The 20,186-nt window shown below is 41.9% G+C and overlaps 1 protein-coding gene across 2 annotated transcripts in view; it reads right to left on the bottom strand.

Annotated features, from left to right (window-relative positions):
• The window catches only part of LOC114664190 (raftlin-like), a 252,705-nt gene that overhangs the window by 137,015 nt on the left and 95,504 nt on the right, over positions 1 to 20,186 (bottom strand). For both annotated transcript variants that reach the window (XM_028818201.2, XM_028818202.2), the window contains exon 3: positions 332 to 518. In XM_028818201.2, the coding sequence (XP_028674034.1) occupies positions 332 to 518 (187 nt within the window). The remainder of the gene's footprint in view (positions 1 to 331; positions 519 to 20,186) is intronic.

Here is a 20,186-nt window from a genome sequence, read left to right as displayed (position 1 = left end):
TTAAGTAAATTAAATACTGCCATAACAACATCAGTTGTGTGGAATTAGATTTGATGAAACGTGTAGGGGGACGACAGTAATCATTTCTCTACAACAGCACCCTAACAATCACACCTTCCACAAACACACTTAGAGAAATGAATTAAAATGTTTTAGGAGTCTCTTAAGGGTAGCATGTTAACTTCATTCATCTCACAGCTTGTGGGTAAGCACCATTATGAAATTTGTTAGACCTAGTAGACCTTAGCTGTTGCATAAAGCGTCGTAAAAGGATCTTTCACATTTCCTTCCAGAAGATCGAGATAAAAACGTTTATAAGTTAAGCAGTTACCTGTCTGATGTCTTGGAGAGCACCGCTCTGTAGAGTTGTCCTTGCAGAATGTGCTGTTTTGCAGCAGCAGGATGAATAAACGGGTGGATTGCTACAAGGGTGAAGCCCTGGCTGTACAACTCTAGCAGCTCCTGTGGGAGGTCCTTCATTGATGACAGCTGGACTGCTGAGGATCCAATAATTCCTTCTGGAAACAAAAGGATGCAAGTTTTGAGTTTACAAAACCAAAGGATTTTACCATTTATCACAGATTATGATGCATCGGACCTATGAATATATACAGGGAAACACACAGCGCTTTCCCCAGGATCCCAGGACACAAACAGGCACAAGTACCACCAGGCTAAGGCAGAGTCATCATTTTGTTTTGATCTAGTGTTTAAAAAAATGATATCAGATGAAGATCTGAAGGTCATCAAAGTGCCACCTTCAACCACATTGATTGTGTGTATTTTTAGAATATGAAAAAATAACAACATAAGACAAGAAGACTTCTAATGACATAAAAGACCATCATTCTCAGAACTGTACCAAGTTGCTCTAGGCAATGCAAGCATTCAACAAATAATGTTGGAGAAGCTAAATTTCAGTTTAAACTAACATCTTGTCACAAAAAAACACAACACACTACTCGCTATTCATTAATCCAGAGCCAGCCCTGGATGTTATTATTACGTATTATCTATCTATCTATCTATCTATCTATCTATCTATCTATCTATCTATCTATCTATCTATCTATCTGGCTAACACATTGATGCAAGGCGACTTACAACATCTTAGATACATTTCTTTTGTTTTTCCCATTGGAGCACAGGCAGGTGAAGTGACTTCCTCATGGTGACACAATGTCAGTATTGCAATTTGAATCCACAGCCTTTGGGTTTGAAGTCCCACAGTACCACACTGCCTGGAAATCTATCACACGTTCTACTCACAGACACACACCCAGATGAGAGGAGTGTGGAGTCACCAGTTACTGTAAATTACCCTTCATGGCTTTGGGGTACCTGGACAGAAACTCCACACAGACTGTGATCTGGCAATGCGATTTAAACCCAAGATGCTGAATCAAATATATGACAGTGCTAGTCACTGTGCCACCATGCCCCACTACACTTCAGGGTGTTCGTACCAAAGCCAGTAAGTCTTTATCAATACCAGACATGTGTGTGGATTAATCGGATATCAATGAGATTGCCCAAAAAGCAGCAAAGGAGCACTTTGCAATACATTGACAGCCCATCACAAAGTTAAACATGCCATTAAAAAATAATCAGTCTGTTTAATATAGCACCCTTCAAAGACTTCACAATTACTGTGCAAAAAAATCATTCAATACAGGATAATACATATATAAAAATAAATAAATAGCACATCTGAGAGAAACCTGACAACATGACAAGACAATATTGAGAATGAGGATCAGTACAGTTGGTACAGAAGGTTAAAAAGTAGAAAATACATGAACACAAAAAGCCAATTAGAAACATTAAATACACTTCACAGACTAGCACAGCGAGTCAGCACCTCTAAATCCGAGGCCATGGTTCTCAGCCGGAAAAGGGTGGAATGCTCTCTCCGGGTTGGGAGCACAGTACTGCCTCAAGTGGAGGAGTTCAAGTATCTCGGGGTCTTGTTCACGAGTGACGGAAGAATGGAGCGGGAGGTTGACAGACAGATGGGTGCGGCATCTGCAGTAATGCGGGCTCTGTAATGGTCCATCATGGTGAAGAGAGAACTGAGCCAAAAGCTGAGGCTGTTGATTTACCAGTCGATCTACGTTCCTACCCTCACCTATGGCCACGAACTTTGGGTAGTGACCGAAAGAGCAAGATCGCGGATACAAGCGGCCGAAATGAGTTTTCTCAGCAGGGTAGCTGGACTTTCCCTTAGAGATAGGGTGAGGAGTTCAGTTATCCAGGAGAGACTCAGAGTAGAGTCGCTGCTCCTCCGCATTGAGAGGAGTCAGTTGAGGTGGTTCGGCATCTGGTTAGGATGCCTCCTGGACGCCTCCCTGGGGGGGTGTTCCGGGCATGCCCCACTGGGAGAAGGCCACGGGGCAGACCCAGGACACGCTGGAGGGATTATATCTCCCGGCTGGCCCTGGAATGCCTTAGGGTTCTCCCAGAGGAGCTGGAGGAGGTGGCTGGGGAGAGGGAGGTCTGGGCTTCCCTGCTTAGGCTGCTACCCCCACGACACGACCTCGGATAAGCGGTGGATAATGGATGGATGGATGGATGGACTAGCACAGCATTTAAATGATTATAGAAACAAACTGTTGATTCACACAGCACCACTCAGCAAAGCTCTTCTAATAACTCGGTGACACATTTCTGAATAGCAGCACTTGATGTTAAGCTGACGTCTATTAATAAAGAGCTAAAACTCACCAACGGATATTTTCTTTAGCTCATATGTTTACTTTTAAAGTCCTGTAAAGTAAAATGTATTTCTTCTTTAGATCTCTAAATGTCCAGAGTGCGTTCTGTTGTTTGCCCCTTTGTTGTAATTAATCAAAACAGCTATTTCTCTGATATGCCTTGTCTTAAATTAAATTCTACATCTTACAATTTAAATTCCATTGACCGAAAAAACTCATGTTGTTACAGTTTCTCCATAAACATAATAAAAATGTGTATTTCCTCTTTGTTGGAATGTTTGGCTCATGCTCTTCATGCTTCAGTGTTCATTCTTCGGTTTCTCTCAGCTGTTTCAACACCCTGCTGATCATTATTTTTGAGCCAGAATATAATCTGCTCAAGTCATTACTCCATCCTGTTAACTTGTTAGCTTTATAAATGACCTGATTATATCCTGTAATTACTTTTCAGGGGCTTTACTACAAGATTCCTGACACTGTATAAATAATAGGAGGAAAAATTATGAATTCCTGATGACAATTGCTACTGTGTGTACAAGTACAGTGTAAAATATCCAAACTGTGAATAATAAGAACACCGGCTCTCTGCCCATCACATGCTAACTGCATAGAGAAAAGAAAAATCAGTGGACTTGCAGTACACAGTACAACATCTGTTATGTACCTTAGGACTGCCATTTACAAAATTAGGAGATGGTAAAGCATTGAAGTTCAGTTGTGGAACTCACTGATAAATTTGTGTAAATGCACAGCTGAAAAAAAGGAGCAAATGACAAAACAGCAGAACAAATGAGTGCAGGACATGCAATGCTGTCGTAAGAAATACGTGGAAGATAAATATAAGCATCTGCTTGAGTTTCCTGTAATTTCAGACTTCATAGCTTCCTGTCAAAAGTTGAAAGTTGTCTGCAGTGTGCACTTTTATTACCCTAAAACTGAGTAAAGATTTGACAAGTGTCATTGTCATAATGTTAATAACTCTGCAACATACTCCTCTTAAACGTATTTGTAATGCTCTCACCCCGTCCTGTTTACACTCAAGAGTCTGGTAACAATACATTTCTATGATTCAACAGGTTATTAAGTTAGAACAAATGTTGTGGAGGCGTCCTGACAATGCTGCCATCGGTTGTCCAGTTTGCCTTTGATCAGTTCCTGTTGAGACGCTGATCATGGTTTACTTCTGGAGCAAATGGACTGTTTGCAGTAGCTGAGGAGCAAGTAACAGTCTTTATTAGTGTGAGCAAGAGGAGGTGTAAGGCCGACATGGAGACTGGTACCACTTCCACTTTCTTACGCAGGATAATAAACAAGAGGATGAGACTGAGGGAACAAAATTGACAAAAAATGGCTTCTCCTGATAGAGTTACCCATGGCACATGGGTCTAAGAGGAGGGGCTAGAAAAAAGAACAAATTATTATTTGATCTTCTAATTAGATTAAATCTAAGAGAATCTCACCCAGAACACCAACAGCCACTTCTGAAGCAAGTCTAGCCAGTGATGTTCACCAGTGGCCCAGGTAACCTAATCAGACTCAGCCCAAGAAACTGTGTGCATCCACCATGTGGTCTCATCTCTCAGAAGGTAAACATTTATGGTCATTTGTATAGCCAGACAGGAGACAGGCAAGAATAGAAATAGAAGAGAGTAGAAAGCCTTTATTATTTATTGTCATGTTACCAGTACAATGAAGTTGTGAAAGCTACCCTGTAAACAGCACAAGTACAAAAAACAATGACAAACATATAATATAAAAAGCACATGTCTTTTAACAAACAAATGCAATACATAAATAAATAAGGGGCAGAAATCATTATCCACCAACCATTGTACATAATGGAAATGAAAAAAAGAGATTTTAAAATTCTGATGGCCCAAGGATAAAAATTACCTACCAATCTTTTTGTTTTACTTTCAATGCTCTTGTACCACCTGCTGGAGGGCAGCAGTGTGAATAGTGAGTGGCCAAGGTGAGGAGGGTCTGTAATGGTTCTCTTGGCTCTGAGGAGGCATTGGGCACTGGAGATATCTTCCAGAGAGGGCAGAGAGCTGCCAATGATTTTCTCTGCTGTGATATTACCCTCTGCAGAGCCTTCCTGTCTGCTGCTGTCCAGCCAGCATACCATGTTGAAATGCAGTATGCTAGAACACTCTCGATGGTTGAGCGGTAGAAGGTCAACAGCACCTTCCCCTTCTTTTCCACTTTCTGGAGGAGTCTCAGGAAATGCAGTAGCTGCTTGGACTTTTTGACCACCTCCAGAATGCTTGCTATCCAGTACAGGTCCTCTGAGATGTGAGTTCCCAGGAAATTAAAGGAGGTGACCCTCTCCACCAGGTCCCCGTTGATGTATAGAGGGGCTGGCTCTGTTCTGTGTCTCCTGAAGTCAATGTCCATCTCTTTAGTTGAGTGGGCATTGTTCCTAGAGCACCACATTGACCGCTTCTGCACCTCATCCGTGTATGCTGATTCATTGTTACTGGTTATGAAATATACCACGGTGGAGTCATCAGTGAGCATGATGATAGTGTTGCTGGAGTAATTAGATGTAGAGTTTATAAGTGTACAGGGCATAGAGAAGTGGGCTCAGTACTCCGCCTGTTCCAGACTTGCCAGATATTGGTGATGGACACAGGCTCTAAGGACACAGAATGTTACCGCTGCACTCTAGCAGGGAAATAGCTGAAAATCATGAAGGAAGTTGAAAAATGTCAGATACATATACTGTATACAAGCATTGGCAGAGGAAACAAACATTTTGATGAAAGCTGGTCTCTTTACTAGTCCGGAGTTTTCCCATGGGAGAATACTCATAAGTTCCTGGCTGAGTGTTTCATACTTTGAGTTTATTCCAGTGAAAAGTGGGTCGCCTCAATCCGATTTTGAGTTGAAAGGAAGAAAACATTGTTGTTTGTATTCATGCAGTGAATCATAAATGAGATTGTGTGTTTGTTTTTAGAGACATTGCATTCAGCACTTAAACGAATACCATCTACTGATAGACTTCAGTGCTCACATGGGAATGATGGAGATGCCTGTACATTTGTGACTATGAGAAACAGCCTGCCTGATGTGAATCCAAGAGGTGAATTTTTAATGGAGTTTTGTACTAGTCATGGATCATCTACAACAAACACCATGTTTCAATACAAGGATGTTCATAAGTGTACCAGATACTAAAGTATCTTGAGCCAAAGGTCAGCGATCACCTTTATAGTCATGGCATCTAATCTGAGAGTGTATGTTTTGGACACTTGGATAAAGAGAGGTGTTTAGCTTTCAAGTGATCACCACTTTTTGGTGGGCTGGCTCATAAACCTTTTTTGAAGACCCAGTTAGTGAGGGTTGGCTGGGAGTGACTAACAAATCCCTCTGTTCTTTTCCCATAACTTAGAAATGATTAGGGTTGTGGAGTCTGAAGAGACCCTGTTCAAGACCTCGGTAGCTATGCTTGAGGCTGCTACAGTGATTAGAAAGCTCCATTGTAGCAAGATTGCAAAGTTGAATGAGATCGCTCCATAAATGCTCTAAGCACTGGATATTGTGAGAATAATTAGGACAATAAACCTGTTCAATGTTGTTTGGAAGGAGAGGGCAGTGCCACAAACCTGGCAGACTGGATTGGTGTCCCCCATTTTCAAAATGGGGATCAATAGGGTGTGTTCTAGTTACCAAGTGATCACACTTCTTAGCTTTCTTGAGAAAGCTGATGCCAGGGTGCCTGACTGGAGACTTAGATGGATAGCTGAGTCTCAGATTTAGGACAAACACTGTGAATTACATCTTAACTTTCAAATATTGGACCAACTCTCTGTCATTGCAGAGATATTTCAGGTGTCACAGGACTTTATGGATTTGCAAAAGCATATCAACATTTACTCCATGGTATCTAGTGGAAGGTGTTACAGGATTGTGGGGTCACAGTGCTGCTTCAACAAGCAATCCAGCCCCTGTATTTCCAGAGTCAGCGTTGAGTTCTCCTGCTTGGTATTAAGTTTAAATGGTGCAATGTGGGCATCGACTCTACCACTGCTGCTTTTTGTCTGTTCTGATGTTCATGAAGAGATATCAAGGTGCATCCAAGATGGGTAAGTTATCCAGCTTGAGAACAGCATCTCTTTTGACTTCACCAGACTGTGATCTCCAATTTGGAGCAATTTGCAGCAGAGTATGATGTTGTTGGGATGAGAATTAGCACCTCCAAATATGAGGTCATAGTCCCCATCCAGAAAAGGGTGATTTGATCAATGTGGAAAAGAAGTGAGGAACTGTCCTTGTGTAGGTGTTCAAGTACTTTAGGGTCACATTCATGATTGAGGGTGGAGGTGATTGTAACATTGACCAGCAAATCAGTGTAACGACAGAAATTTTATGGACATTGTCTTGGGCTATTGTGGCAAAGCAGAAACTAAGCCTGTTGTATCAGCAACTGATTTACTGGTCAAACAACATCACAATTCTCACGTATAGTCTGGGTCTCAGGGTAGTGACTTAATGACTGAAATAATGATTACAAGAGGCTGAAATGAGGTTGCTGTGAAGTTTCTGGGCTCACTTTCCATGATAGAGTGAGGAACTTAGCAATACATGGGAACCTTGTAGTAGAACCACTGCTTCCCTGGATTGAGAGGGTTAAGCTTAAGGTAAAACTTAGGGTTTGGGCATGGAACCTGGATGGTTTCTTGGTACCTCTTACAGGAGACACACCAGCCATGGCCCACTAGGAAAACACAGGCACAGACCCAGGACGCATTGCAGGGATTATTATATCTCTTAGTTGTCCTGGAGGCATCTGGCTATTCTCCAGGAAGTTTCTAAGTATATTAGGAAGGTCTGCTCAGCACAGTGTAATGTATTACTACCATGACCCTCAACAGGAAGAGAGGAAAAAAGATGAAGGTGATGATGATGATAGTCTTATGGCCTGAGCTTCTTTGTTAGCTGAGTGTTCCTGTTAATTATAGTAGTGTAGTAGTATTGTCACATGTAAAGACTCCAGTGAAATTCTTTCTTGATTTGTTATACACTATGTGAGGAATTAAAGCCAGATGGAAACTGTTATTCCTGTCCAAAGAGCAGTTAATAATAAACCCATTGCTGCTTCTGTCACTGAATGACACCAAGAGGGCAGATTTGAAGTTAAATGAGTTTTTATGAGGTATGCTGTTGTTGAGAATTCATAAGGAGGACATGTACTAACAGCCCTTATTTTATGAAAGTTAATGACAAATGGATAAGATGAGGACCTGTGAGCACATTTCTAAGATTATTTTTACAAACCTGAAGGCCTAGAACATTTAATGGCCATCTGGCTGCATGACAGTAATCGACTAATCCCTGCTGATGAACGCCTCACCCCGATGCAGAGTCAGAGTAGAGTACACGTCAAACTCACACAATGCTTGAGCCTGTTGTTGGATAATATTTGAATCTCAGATATGTCTCAGATCTTTTTATAGCTACCACCTCAGTGAACGTCTGTGAACAGCTGTGCCACTGGGGACAAAAGCGTGCCAATATGGCTTTACTTTGTAGTCAACAAAAAGGAACTCCTTTAACAGCAGAGGAACTCTATAAATACCCAAATCTAACTGATGTTGCAAGAATTCCCTTTCTGGCCAAAAGATTCTTTTTTGTAAATAAGTACTGCCGTCTGGACTTTTCAGAACGTGGAATCTAATCACGATCCAGCACCTATATGTTTGGCTGGCCACGGGGCCGGGCTCTCTGAAACTTCAGATGGAAGTACATTTTTATTTTTATGTTGACCTTTATCTGTAAAGTGATGAGCTAAAACACAAACGACGTATAAGTGAGAACTAAACCGTTTACAGTAAATGGACTGAACTGGAAAAGACCAATTCTTCACATGCTTTGTAAAATCATATCAGATTCTTCATAGTTCATTTAGTGCTTCATTATTGCATACCAAAGTAAAAAAAAAAAGTCCAGGAAAAGGGATTTTCTGCAGAATCAGGCATATTTGATCAAAACCACATGGTCAGGAAAGAAAGAATCAGAGCTGCAGAAAAGATGTGAACTGTAAGGAAGATTAAAAGAGGCTGAGGAAGAAAAACTCAAATCGCTATATGTTGCTCATCCTGATGTAATAAACACAGTCCATCCACTATCAAACCAGCTTATTCCAGTTCAGGGTCACATGGACCAGTGTCTGTCAACGGGCACAAAGTAGGGACTAACCCAGGATGCGGCACCAGTGCATCACAGGGCACACTCATGCACACCTACACCCGCTCCTTCAACATATCGATTTAGAATCTCTAGGTAGGCCAAACTTGCGCATTCCAGAATGTTGAAGAAAGTCCATGCAGACAAGTAGAAAATGTGTAAATTCTACACAAACAAGAACTTGAACTCCAGGCTCCTGATCTGTGAGATACCAGCATTGTCTACGAAGCTGTGCCTCCTAATTCAAAGATATTTTAAATTGAAACACCACAGACACAGCATAACCATCTCAAAATTCAGGGTTGCAAGATCTGGAGTTTATCCTGGCAGCACTGGGCACAAGGCAGAAAGCAGTTCTGGTCAGGGCACCAGTATAGTGCAGGGCCTACTCATGAACACACAGAACCTTTTTCATGTAATCACCATTTAACCTAACCTGCATGTGCTTGATAATGTAGAAGGAAATCCATGCAGAAGTATAGCAAACATGCAAACAGCACACAGACAATGACCAGGCGCACAAACACAACATAAGTGAGTCAGCAGCACTAACCACAGTGCTATTGTGCCAACCGACACCATAAACATGTGTAGAGCTGAGTCTCATCTTCAGATAATCCCGGGATGTCACTTTGCTTCCTTGTTGAGCTCTTATCACGCTTTGTCAAACCCTAACCCTTACACTCCATTTCAGTGAGTTAGCTGTTCTATACTGGAACAGGAAGACACTTAAATTTATAGCAGGAAGCTCCAAAAACTCCTGACTCAGCAGGTGTCACCGTGGGTCGAGCAGACATCGAAAACACTGAGCAGGGTATACATACTGTATATCCTGCCAAAACGCACAAAGTTAAGCAAATCAGAAAAGAAGATAGGCATAATACTTGGGCAATGTCAGCATTCAAGACGCTGGTTATTGGTCAACTATCACAAATTTGTGACAGGTTTGTCTCCTATTTTCAACTTTGTTAGGGGTAAGCAAGCCAAACTTCAGGACAATGGATGGGTAAATATTATATGTCAAGAACACCAATTTCTGGCAGTTTACCACTTCAAGCAAGTTCTCTGTTGTGTCAGAATACTCAAGGAAAGACCATGACGTCTGCTATGACTGGACAGATATACTGTTAGTATGCTGTGTGAGAATGATGGCCATGTTGTAAAATATGAAAACTTTTTTTTTTTTTTTACATATTTTAAGATAGAATTGTGATATGTGGTGTATATGTGACTGTTGTGGGACAGCAGACAGGCACACTACTGGCAAGGTGGTCCAGTGTCCTGACATTGAATCCTGAAAGGGCCACTCTTTGGGTGCAGTTTATGTATTTTCTCTTTTGGCTTTTCTCCCTGTACCACAGTGTTCCTCACACATCCTGAAGACACGTGTGTTATGCTAATTGGTGACTTCATGACAGCTTCATAAAGTGTGTATAAGTGCCTGGATGGATTTGTGGATGTGTAGCAGGTCTGAAATAGAGCAAACACACTATGACAAAGAAACACACTTGCAATCCAAAGTCTGATTCAACACTTGAGCCAAAGGAGTTCTCCTTCAGCTCAGCTGGCTAAAATGGTTGAATTCTGCAATCCTCACAGGATGAGGTCCTGAGTTTTCAAGAGCCCAGTGGAGATGTGCAGTTAAGGAAATGTCACCTAAGCCTGGAGGACCTAACTGCATTGGTGTCATCAGTGCCTGAAGTGGAAACTAACGTGCCAGTATTCTGTGTTTTTGTTGGCTTCTTGGTTCTCCCTCCTATGTGTTCCACATAAACTGCTCAAAAAAATTAAAGGAACTTTGAAAACACATCAGATCTCAATGGGAAAAAATCTATACTGATATGGACTGGGTAAAGGATGCCACATTGTTTGATGGAAATAAAAATTATCAACCTACAGAGGGCTGAATTCAAAGACACCCCAAAAAATCAAAGTGAAAAAATCATGCGGCAGCCTATGTCCATTTTACCGAAATTTCATTGCAACAACTCAAAAGTCGTACTCAGTAGTTTGTATGGCCCCCACGTGCTTGCATGCATGTCTGACAACATCAGGGCCTGCTCCTAATGAGACGACAGATAGTGTCCAGGGGGATCTCATCTCAGATCTGGACCAGGACATCACTGAGCTCTGGGACAGTCTGAGGTGCAACCTGGTGACGTCGGATGGACCAAAACATAATGTTCCAGAGGTGTTCTTTTGGATTTAGGTCAGGCGAGCGTGGGGGCCAGTCAATGGTATCAATTCCTTCATCCTCTCACCACATGAGGCCGGGCATTGTTGTGCACCAGGAGGAACCCAGGACCCACTGCACCAGCATAGGGTCTGACAATAGGTCTAAGGATTTCATCCCGATACCTAATGGCAGTCACAGTGCCGTTGTCTAGCCTGTAGAGGTCTGTGCTCCTCTCCATGGATATGCCTCCCCAGACCATCACTGACCCACCACCAAACCAGTCATGCTGAACGATGTTACAGGCAGCATAACGTTCTCCACGGCTTCTCCAGACCCTTTCACGTCAGTCACATGTGCTCAGGGTGAACCTGCTCTCATCTGAGAAAAGCACAGGGCGCCAGTGGTGGACCTGCCACTTCTGGTATTCTATGGCAAATGCCAATTGAGCTGCATGGTGCCGGTCAGTGAGCACAGGGCCCACTAGAGGACGTCGGGCCCTCAGGCCACCCTCATAATGTCTGTTTCTGATTGTTTGGTCAGAGACATTCACACCAGTGGCCTGCTGGAGGTTATTTTATAGGACTCTGGCAGTGCTTATTCTGTTCCTCCCTGCCAAAAGGAGCAGATACCGGTCCTGCTGATGGGTTAAGGACCTTCTACGGCCCTGTCCAGCTTTCTTAGAGTAATTGCCTGTCTCCTTTAATCTCCTCCATGCCCTTGAGACTGTGTTGGGAGACACAGCAAACCTTCTGGCAATGGCACGTATTGATTGATGTGTCATCCTGGAGAAGTTGGACTACCTGTGCAACCTCTGTAGGGTCCAGGTATCGCCTCATGCTACCAGTAGTGACACTGATCATAGCCAAATGCAAAACTAGTGAAAAAACAGTCAGAAAAGATGAGGAGGTAAAGATGTCAGTGGCCTCCACCTGTTAAACCATTCCTGTTTTGGGGGGTCATCTCATTGTTGCCCCTCTAGTGTACCTGTTGTTAATTTCATTAACACCAAAGCAGCTGAAATTGATTAACAGCCTCCTCTGCTACTTAACTGACAAGATGAACATCCCAGAAGTTTCACTGACTTGATGCTATACTCTGATTAAAAAGTGTTCCTTTAATTTTTTTGAGCAGTGTATTTTCCAGTTTCTTAATGGACAGCATGTTGAAGGGCAGGGGTTGAGTGTTGATCACAATGATGGCATACATACATTAGATCAGAGAGCAGACCCCTTGAGGGTCAGAGTGGGAGGTGCTAACACACAACCGTTTACTGAAAACAGCCAGCAGTCTGTACCAGTGCATACCTGCCCACTTCAAACAGTGGGTTTCATGACCCAGATTTGACAAAGACAGAAAGTGTGAGAAACAACACACTGTGCAGGTTGAGATTCTGAGAGGAGAGGATGTAGCGGGGCTCAAATGGGACAACTCCCAGTGAAGAAGAGCTGCCCTCACAGTCGGAGGTCTAACTAGCTGCAGAAGCAGTTCTCACTTGTCTTGACTGGTTATGACGGTTGCTTTCCACACTCTGCATGGGGTGAGGACATGAGTTCACATCAAGGTGTTAGAAGAACTGCAGCTGTATCTTGAATCTTTTTTCATTTCTGTTTAGTTTTGTCATTTTTCCTTGCTCTGTTTACTTTGCCCTATTTTCATTTTTATACATTCATAACTTTACCCCATTACTCTAATTTGTGTTTGTCTGCAGAGACGATCTGGGTCTGCTCCAAGCTATCTGGTCACTTCCAGGAGCCTCTTGAATGTTGAACCATCGCTAGTCATAACCCGAGATGAGCCAGGCAAATGAGGACATGCAAAGTCAACAAGGGGTTGGTGAAAAGTGCAGTGCATACAAATCTTCCATAAACAAATAATTCAATAAAATCAGTGAACAGTCTGTGAATTAAATCCAAATAAATAATCCACAGATAGAAACCAGTATAAAACATGGTCATCGGCTCCTTGCTCTTTCTCCCATTCTTGACTGAGCCAAGCGTAACTGCCTCTCTGTCCCTCTCTTCAGCTCACGCAATGGCTTCATCAGCAGGCGGAGACTCCAGCAACTGCAGTCCTCCTCACTGACCCCTGTCTTGCCTGCCAGACCATTTCGGGTCGGCTATACTCCCATCTTCCATCTTGCACACTTGCTGTCCCTCAGATACCTAAGGAGGACTTCACCACCATCAAACCCACTCCTCCTATAAATCAGCTGGAACGATTTGCCTCTAGAGTGCTGATCCTTCTCTCTTCCGCAGAGCTACTGATGGCTCTGCCTGTGTCTCTCGCTCGTTCGCTCGCTGGCTCTGCTCAGGCTCCTGATACTGTCCTGTCATGGTGTTCTGTTGTTCTCAGCTGATTTGATTATATTTGTTCCCCCCCTTTCTATCGTGCAGGCTCCTTTTATATTGTCCGATTGGGTACAGAAGCTGTCCTCCACCTACTCTGAGGTGTGAATGAGGCACATGACCTGAATGTGCGATCAGCCAAGCACCCCAATCAACCCCAGAGCAGCGCCTGCATGTGCTCACCTGTACCCGTTCGGAGCCTGCATGCTTGGGCACCTGATTATTTATTTTAACATCATGCTTCGCTACGGACCTCTTATCACTATACACAATTTAGACCCTCCCATGCGGCAGTCATTGGGGTCTTATTTCTTCTGCACCACCATACGCTCGTTTTTGTTCAGTTTTTTGGACTTTAGCAGTAAACGGGGTGGCCCGGCTGGCACCTCAGTTTTTCTTTGCTTTTCCTGTCCCTCATTTGCACCTCACACATTTCTAAAGTATTTTCAAACAAACAATATGAGATTGATTCAAAACCTTTTTGGCTGACTCCATATGTTGTGTATTGTTCATCCCTTATTGTTTGGTCATAAACATTGTTGTTCTTTAAAAGAAACTAATGATAAATAACTTGTATCACGTAGGCAGATTCTATAACACTTAAGTAAGCAGATGGCTGCAAAGACCAGCTTGGCACTTGTGTGTATTACAGTGGAACGTCCGGAAAATATGTTTGTTAATGTGAAGATGTTATTTTCAGTTTTGCAGATTCAAAGAATAAAATCAACCTGTTTATCCATAATCAATTTTCCAATCCAGACTAAAATAAAAGTTAAATTCCTTACTTTTTGGGTGTTCAATATTACTTTGGAAAATGAAAATGAAATGACCAAATCGTACACAGAACTCTCAATAAGTAATGTCCTCAATCCTGTTTATGGTGTTTAACGTTTGACTTTTGTAGTCCTATAAAGGACACTGTGGACTACTGGCATTGTACATCAGAGACGTGTAAACACAAGTTACCTACAATTAGTGATGAGCAAAGTGATTTGCACAAAATTGAGTTTGCAGACTCCTAAGACTAATTTGCCAAAAGTGAAAATCTCTCCATTAGCATGCGTATCTTCATATCATGAAAATGGCACAATTTATTACGGTCCGGAGCACTGAAAGTGGGTGACGTGGCTGCGGAGCACCTATCTAGAAGCACTTCTCTGTCGATAAAATCCATTGGCCTGGGTATGTGGCTACTGGCGAGGTGATTGTCTTGCAGAGTTGAGGACACTGAGCACAGATGGTGCTACCTCTGACCCAAATGCCAGGTGCAGCTGGCAGGCAGGCAGTGAACGAGCCAGAAGAGAGCATGAGGAGCCACATAGGAGAAGCCGTGGAACCATTAGAGGGCAGCTAATGAAAGAGACAATTGGTTTTGGCTGTGGAATAATCCTTAGGTAGCAATATTACTTTATTTTAGCAAGATTTGTGTGGACTGCTAAATGATTTTTTAGGAGCAATTTCGCAAAACTGTATATGAAATTTGCTTATCCCTGCCTATGAGGGAATAGTTAATAAAACATATTAGACAGAACTTTATTAGACAGAATTTAGAAGAGCTGCATACAGCAGATACCAGATATTCTGAAAAGATAAATTGTTAAAGTTGCGCTTAGGTAGCTTGAGCTTTGTAAGTTACGAGTGTATTGTTTAAGCTGCCAAGGTGCTGTGGAAAGCACCGTGAGTTGCATGTAAATGTCTGATAAGGTGCTGTATAAATAAAGTTATTATTAATATTGTTATTATTGTTTAAGATGCTAACATGGGTGTAGGTGTTTTGTATGGTTTTATCTTTTATTTTTACTTATTGTTATTTACCAGTTGTGGTCAGTAGGGGGCGGCACTGAGTCCCTAACCACAGGTACACCTCCACAGACACAGTCCAGGGTCAAAAAAAGGCTTTTTATTTACACAGCAGTAGACCTTTTACAGGCTTCCTTTTCCCATTGCCCAGCACAAACTGAACTTTTCCTATTCTTTTCATTTTCTCCAGTTGAGTGTTTCCTGTCCTCTCTTCCGGCTCCGACTCCCCAGGCCAAGTGCAGTGCAGGGCTCTTTTTTAAAGCCCAACCCAAGAGTACTTCTGGTGCTCAACCTATATCCCCCAGAAGCAGACAGGACCACAACAGTCCTTCACAGTGCCATCAATATCCAATAGCTCCCTCTAGAAAGCCCCCAAAGATGAGACCACAACTCCCACAGTGCAATGCAGGCAGCCATACTACGGCTCACCAGGTGGAATGCTGCCACCCAGAGTACGGAAGGGCACTTTACCCATCATCCACTGTCATGTCCTTTCCAGCACCCAAGCCATCCAGTGTGTGTGTGCTGCCATGACTGCCAAGAGGCCAGCCCCGGTGTAGCTGCAGCGACTTTATCCTTCTGTAACTCCATCCTGACTCAGAAAGGGAGAATCGCAGCTCCCTTGCTGACCTAACTTTTTCATGGCCTCCTGGGACACCAATCTGTCCCTCAGATAGCACAAAGTATGTTACTGGTGCAACATTCTGGAACGATAGTGTGGCGCTACAATGCACAATATGTTAGAATTAAATCTGATGTTGAGTAGTCAATGGAAATGTGAAGTTTCTGCTCAGCTTAAAAGGACTTTATGAGGATGGGGGTTACATTATTTTTAAGGAGCGCTGAGTGTAATGCCGGATGACAAGCCATACTTAAATCATATAATCCTGCACTGGTGTTACACTGTATTTGTTTTTTCATCTTTACAATAAATATGATCATATATGGAAAAAAACACACATTTATTTAGTCATACTAATACTCAGGAATGAGTAACTGTTAAGAAGCTTTGTTAATTTCTGTAATTTGGAGTATAATCACGTGTTTTGTTTGGGCTTAGACGTACACGTTCCCCACCACGTTTCGCCGTCTGTTTGTGAACACCCCAGACGATTAAATTCCTCCTCCATTGTGAATGTGTAGAGGTGCAGTGCAGCTAACTCTCCAATGAAATGACTCAAATATTGGCTGGTACCAGTTGAACGCTAGTTAAGGTTTGCTCTAGAAGAGGACTCCATTTTATTTTTTGTTTTTTTTTTCTGTCTTGGTTCTAAGGGTCTCGCTGTCACTTGGACTTGGGCCTGACTTGGTGTGCACCCTCCTAGTCATTGTCTTGACCTTTTGATCTCAACAAGTTGTGAGCTCGACTCCAACACTGGTAAGATGGCTACTACGAGCGCCCCTTCACCTTTCAGCTACAGTTTATAAATATGTTAGCTGTACAAATATGGCTGTATTGATAGTGGAAACTACAGTACATTAGAAAATGAACATTTCAACAGACAAAAAAACTCAAAAAGGGGGGTTGTTGCTGTTCTCTCGTGATAATCGAGAGAGAAAAGTACAAAGCTTTCTTGACAGTGGCAGAAAAGAATGAAACCTTTTCAATTCAAAACACAATGAAAACATTTTGATTGTGTTTTCAAGAGCCTGAAAGCGTTCTAATTATATCTTCCTTGAAGGTCAGATGACAGCCACACTCAGCTGTGCTAATTTTAGACGACTTTCCTTTCATCTCCTCAGCACCATGTAAAGCTGACACTTCAGTATAATAGCATATTTTATTAAAATCTGATCTGAACACACCCACCGGCGAATGTAAATTGCTTCATTATGATGTCACTTCATCAAAAAGATATTATACTCTCGAAAATGAAATATTTACATAGCCCTGAGATTATAAATATTTATGCATTTGAATGTCCTGTATTTCCTGTTTCCATCTTTGTACAAATCCTTCAATAAACAATACACTGTGCCGATAATGGGCATCCTCTAAAGCAACAAAAATGTAACAAAAAGGAGAAGGTTGCCAAATGACTTTAATAATGTGAAATAGCTATGAGCAAAGACAGGCATTTCACGTGCTAGTACTAAAATGAAGCAAAATTAATTCATCTTGTTGATATCCACCAGCTCCTTATTAAATGTGGCAAAATGTAATAAACAGTAAAGCAATTATAACAAACCATTCTCAAAAGTGCCAAATCCAGGTCTGGGTCATGTGGAACTGGACCCCAAGCTGGCAACATGGACCAGACTGGCAGTAGACAGGGTGACACACAAACACAAGCATCAGTCCAGCTACTATGCACATGTTTGGAATCTGACAGAAAAACCGGAATACCTGGAGGACCCCCAGCTTCACACAGGTGTTGATTGACTGGGTGTGTGGTATTCACACCAGCACAGTGCCACCCAAACAACAATTACAGAAATGTGATTTTCCATTACAGATAACAATGATGGAAAAAATAATTGGAAACTAGTTCTCAAGAACCGGAATGCACCCTGACAACAAAACCAACATAATGCCAGTGCAATCAGTGATCTGCTCAGTACCGTATCTTTAGAACAATCTAGACAAGAACAGGCCATTCAGCCCAACAAAACTTGCCAGTCCTAACCACTTAACTCTTCTAAAATAACATTGACTTTCATTGTTTTGAATGTCTCTAAAGTCTTACTGTCTGCCACGCTACTTGGTAGCTTATTCCAAGAATATGTGGTTCTTTGTGTAAAGAAAAACTTCCTAATGTTTGTGCGAAATTTACTCTTAAGTTTCCAACTGTGTCCCCGTGTTCTTGATGAACTCATTTTAAAGTAACTGTCTCGATCCACTGGACTAATTCCCTTCATAATTTTGAACACTACAATCATGTCTCCTCTGAATCACCTTTTTGTCATCTTTTAGTGACAATAATCTGAAAGAGGATGATACAGCCACTGAAGTAGCATCACAAGCAGGATTAGTAACAATGGGTACTGGAATGACGTTGAAGTCAGCATGGCTGCACAGTGGATAGTGTGTCAGTTTGTGTTGGAAACCCAGTCCAGTCATTGGCTATGTGGAATGCATGATAGATAGATAGATAGATAGATAGATAGATAGATAGATAGATAGATAGATAGATAGATAGATAGATAGATAGATAGATAGATAGATAGATAGATAGATAGATAGATAGATAGATAGATAGATAGAGGCTGGAGGGCATGCACTGAAGGCGCGTTGCTGCATCCACCACACCTGGAATGGGACCCGAGTGCATAAGCTGACACCTCAGCACCACATTGGAACAGTGAGATTATTTTAAGGTGGCTGGAGTGCCAATCCTGTCACCAACCCCCAAGTTTTCCCTGTAAGTTGGAGGACCTGCTTGTAAGCCATAGATAAATATCTCAAAAACCAGTCTGAACATAGGGACTACAATTCCCATCAGGAAGTAAGAGTGCGCTAGGGCTGATGGGACACCATGCATGCACTAGTATGCACAAAGCGAGATCTTATCTAAAACTCCTAGTCCGGCATGTTCTTCTCAACTAAATTGGATGACAATTTCATTGCCTCCCACAGCTTTCATCCAAGAGTACAGTACATCTTTTTGTCTCATCGTGGGTTGTGTTTAGCCATGCCGATTTTCCAAAATGATGTTTTTCACCTTTTATTTTCATCTAGACCCTTCTGTGATCCCAAAAGAGGTGTACAATGTTGCCAAACCCTTAAGGAGCAATGTTCCTTTCTTTCAACCCCCAAAAAACTTTGAAAACTCCAAAACACCCATTGTAGTGGGTATCAAACTCGTGTGAAGTTTAACATGAATTTCAGAAGATTGTGACAGGTATCTCAGCTATTTCACTCGCCACTAGCTATTATTTTGTGATGTTATGTTGTAAGTGGGTTTAGAAAATAAATGGATGGATATTATATATAACTAGCAGAGTGAGATTTGGGCTGCTGGATCAAGACAGTGCTGGTCTGCTCCGTTCCATTTCAGTCGTGCAGTTAAGAATTTCATTTCACTGTGTGCATGAGACAGTTACACTGAAATGAACTGTTGACATGATATTTTTTATCAAAGCAAAACCATACATTTATGAAAAGTCAGTGCTACTGTACAAATGCATACCATTATTAAGTACGATAGAGATAAGTCATGAGGAAGCAAGATGAAGCATGAAAATGATTTTTTGGTGTATGCTGAGTCGCTGTTCAGAATATGGCAGATAGAGAACAACTGAAGATAGCCTTAGTAACTTTTACTGTTTCCTGATGATAGACATTTTATTTAAGTCCATTTTATGATGAGTTAATTATAATTTCAGGCTTTCATGCGCTGTGTTTTGTAGAGTTTCAATCAACATTAAAGTGAACTTTGAATCATCTTTATAACACTATCATTGGTGCTGTCCCCTGTAATAATACGGAGACCTGCAGCGATGTCTGTGAATCCCAATCCCCCACGGCCGCCCCTTAATGTAGTGGCTCTCCAGAGTCCATGGATTAAATTTTTCAATAAGCTATTCAGTTAATTAATTTGGGATTAAATATCTATTTGTGAAACTACACTAAACCAGGGAATACAAAGAAGTAGCATTAATGGTTCCAATCCAGCAAGGAATTACAGAAATTATGGAATCCAATCATACACAGCAAAAACAAATTCTTGACTCCTGAGAGCAGACAAATTTATAGAGAGGTAGTGTGGATGACGGAAGGGACACGCACATTTCAGACAGCAGTGACAGAAGGATCAGCATTTAAACAACACATAACTATTGCTGTCTTACCTTAACTCAAATATGCCCGGGCAATTCCAGGTGCTTCAGCTAGTTTAAAATACACAAATAGTGTCATTTACCAATATGTCTGTTATAACTAATAAGAGTGAAGATGGGGACAATAAACCGAGTCACTATACAGTCTGGACTAAGGGCAAAAAGGAGCCCCAGCTCACAGTG

Source organism: Erpetoichthys calabaricus, chromosome 13, assembly GCF_900747795.2.
Source record: "Erpetoichthys calabaricus chromosome 13, fErpCal1.3, whole genome shotgun sequence".
Taxonomy (NCBI): domain Eukaryota; kingdom Metazoa; phylum Chordata; class Cladistia; order Polypteriformes; family Polypteridae; genus Erpetoichthys; species Erpetoichthys calabaricus.
Note: the sequence above shows the minus strand (reverse complement) of the source record. Positions and strands in the feature narration are given on the sequence as shown.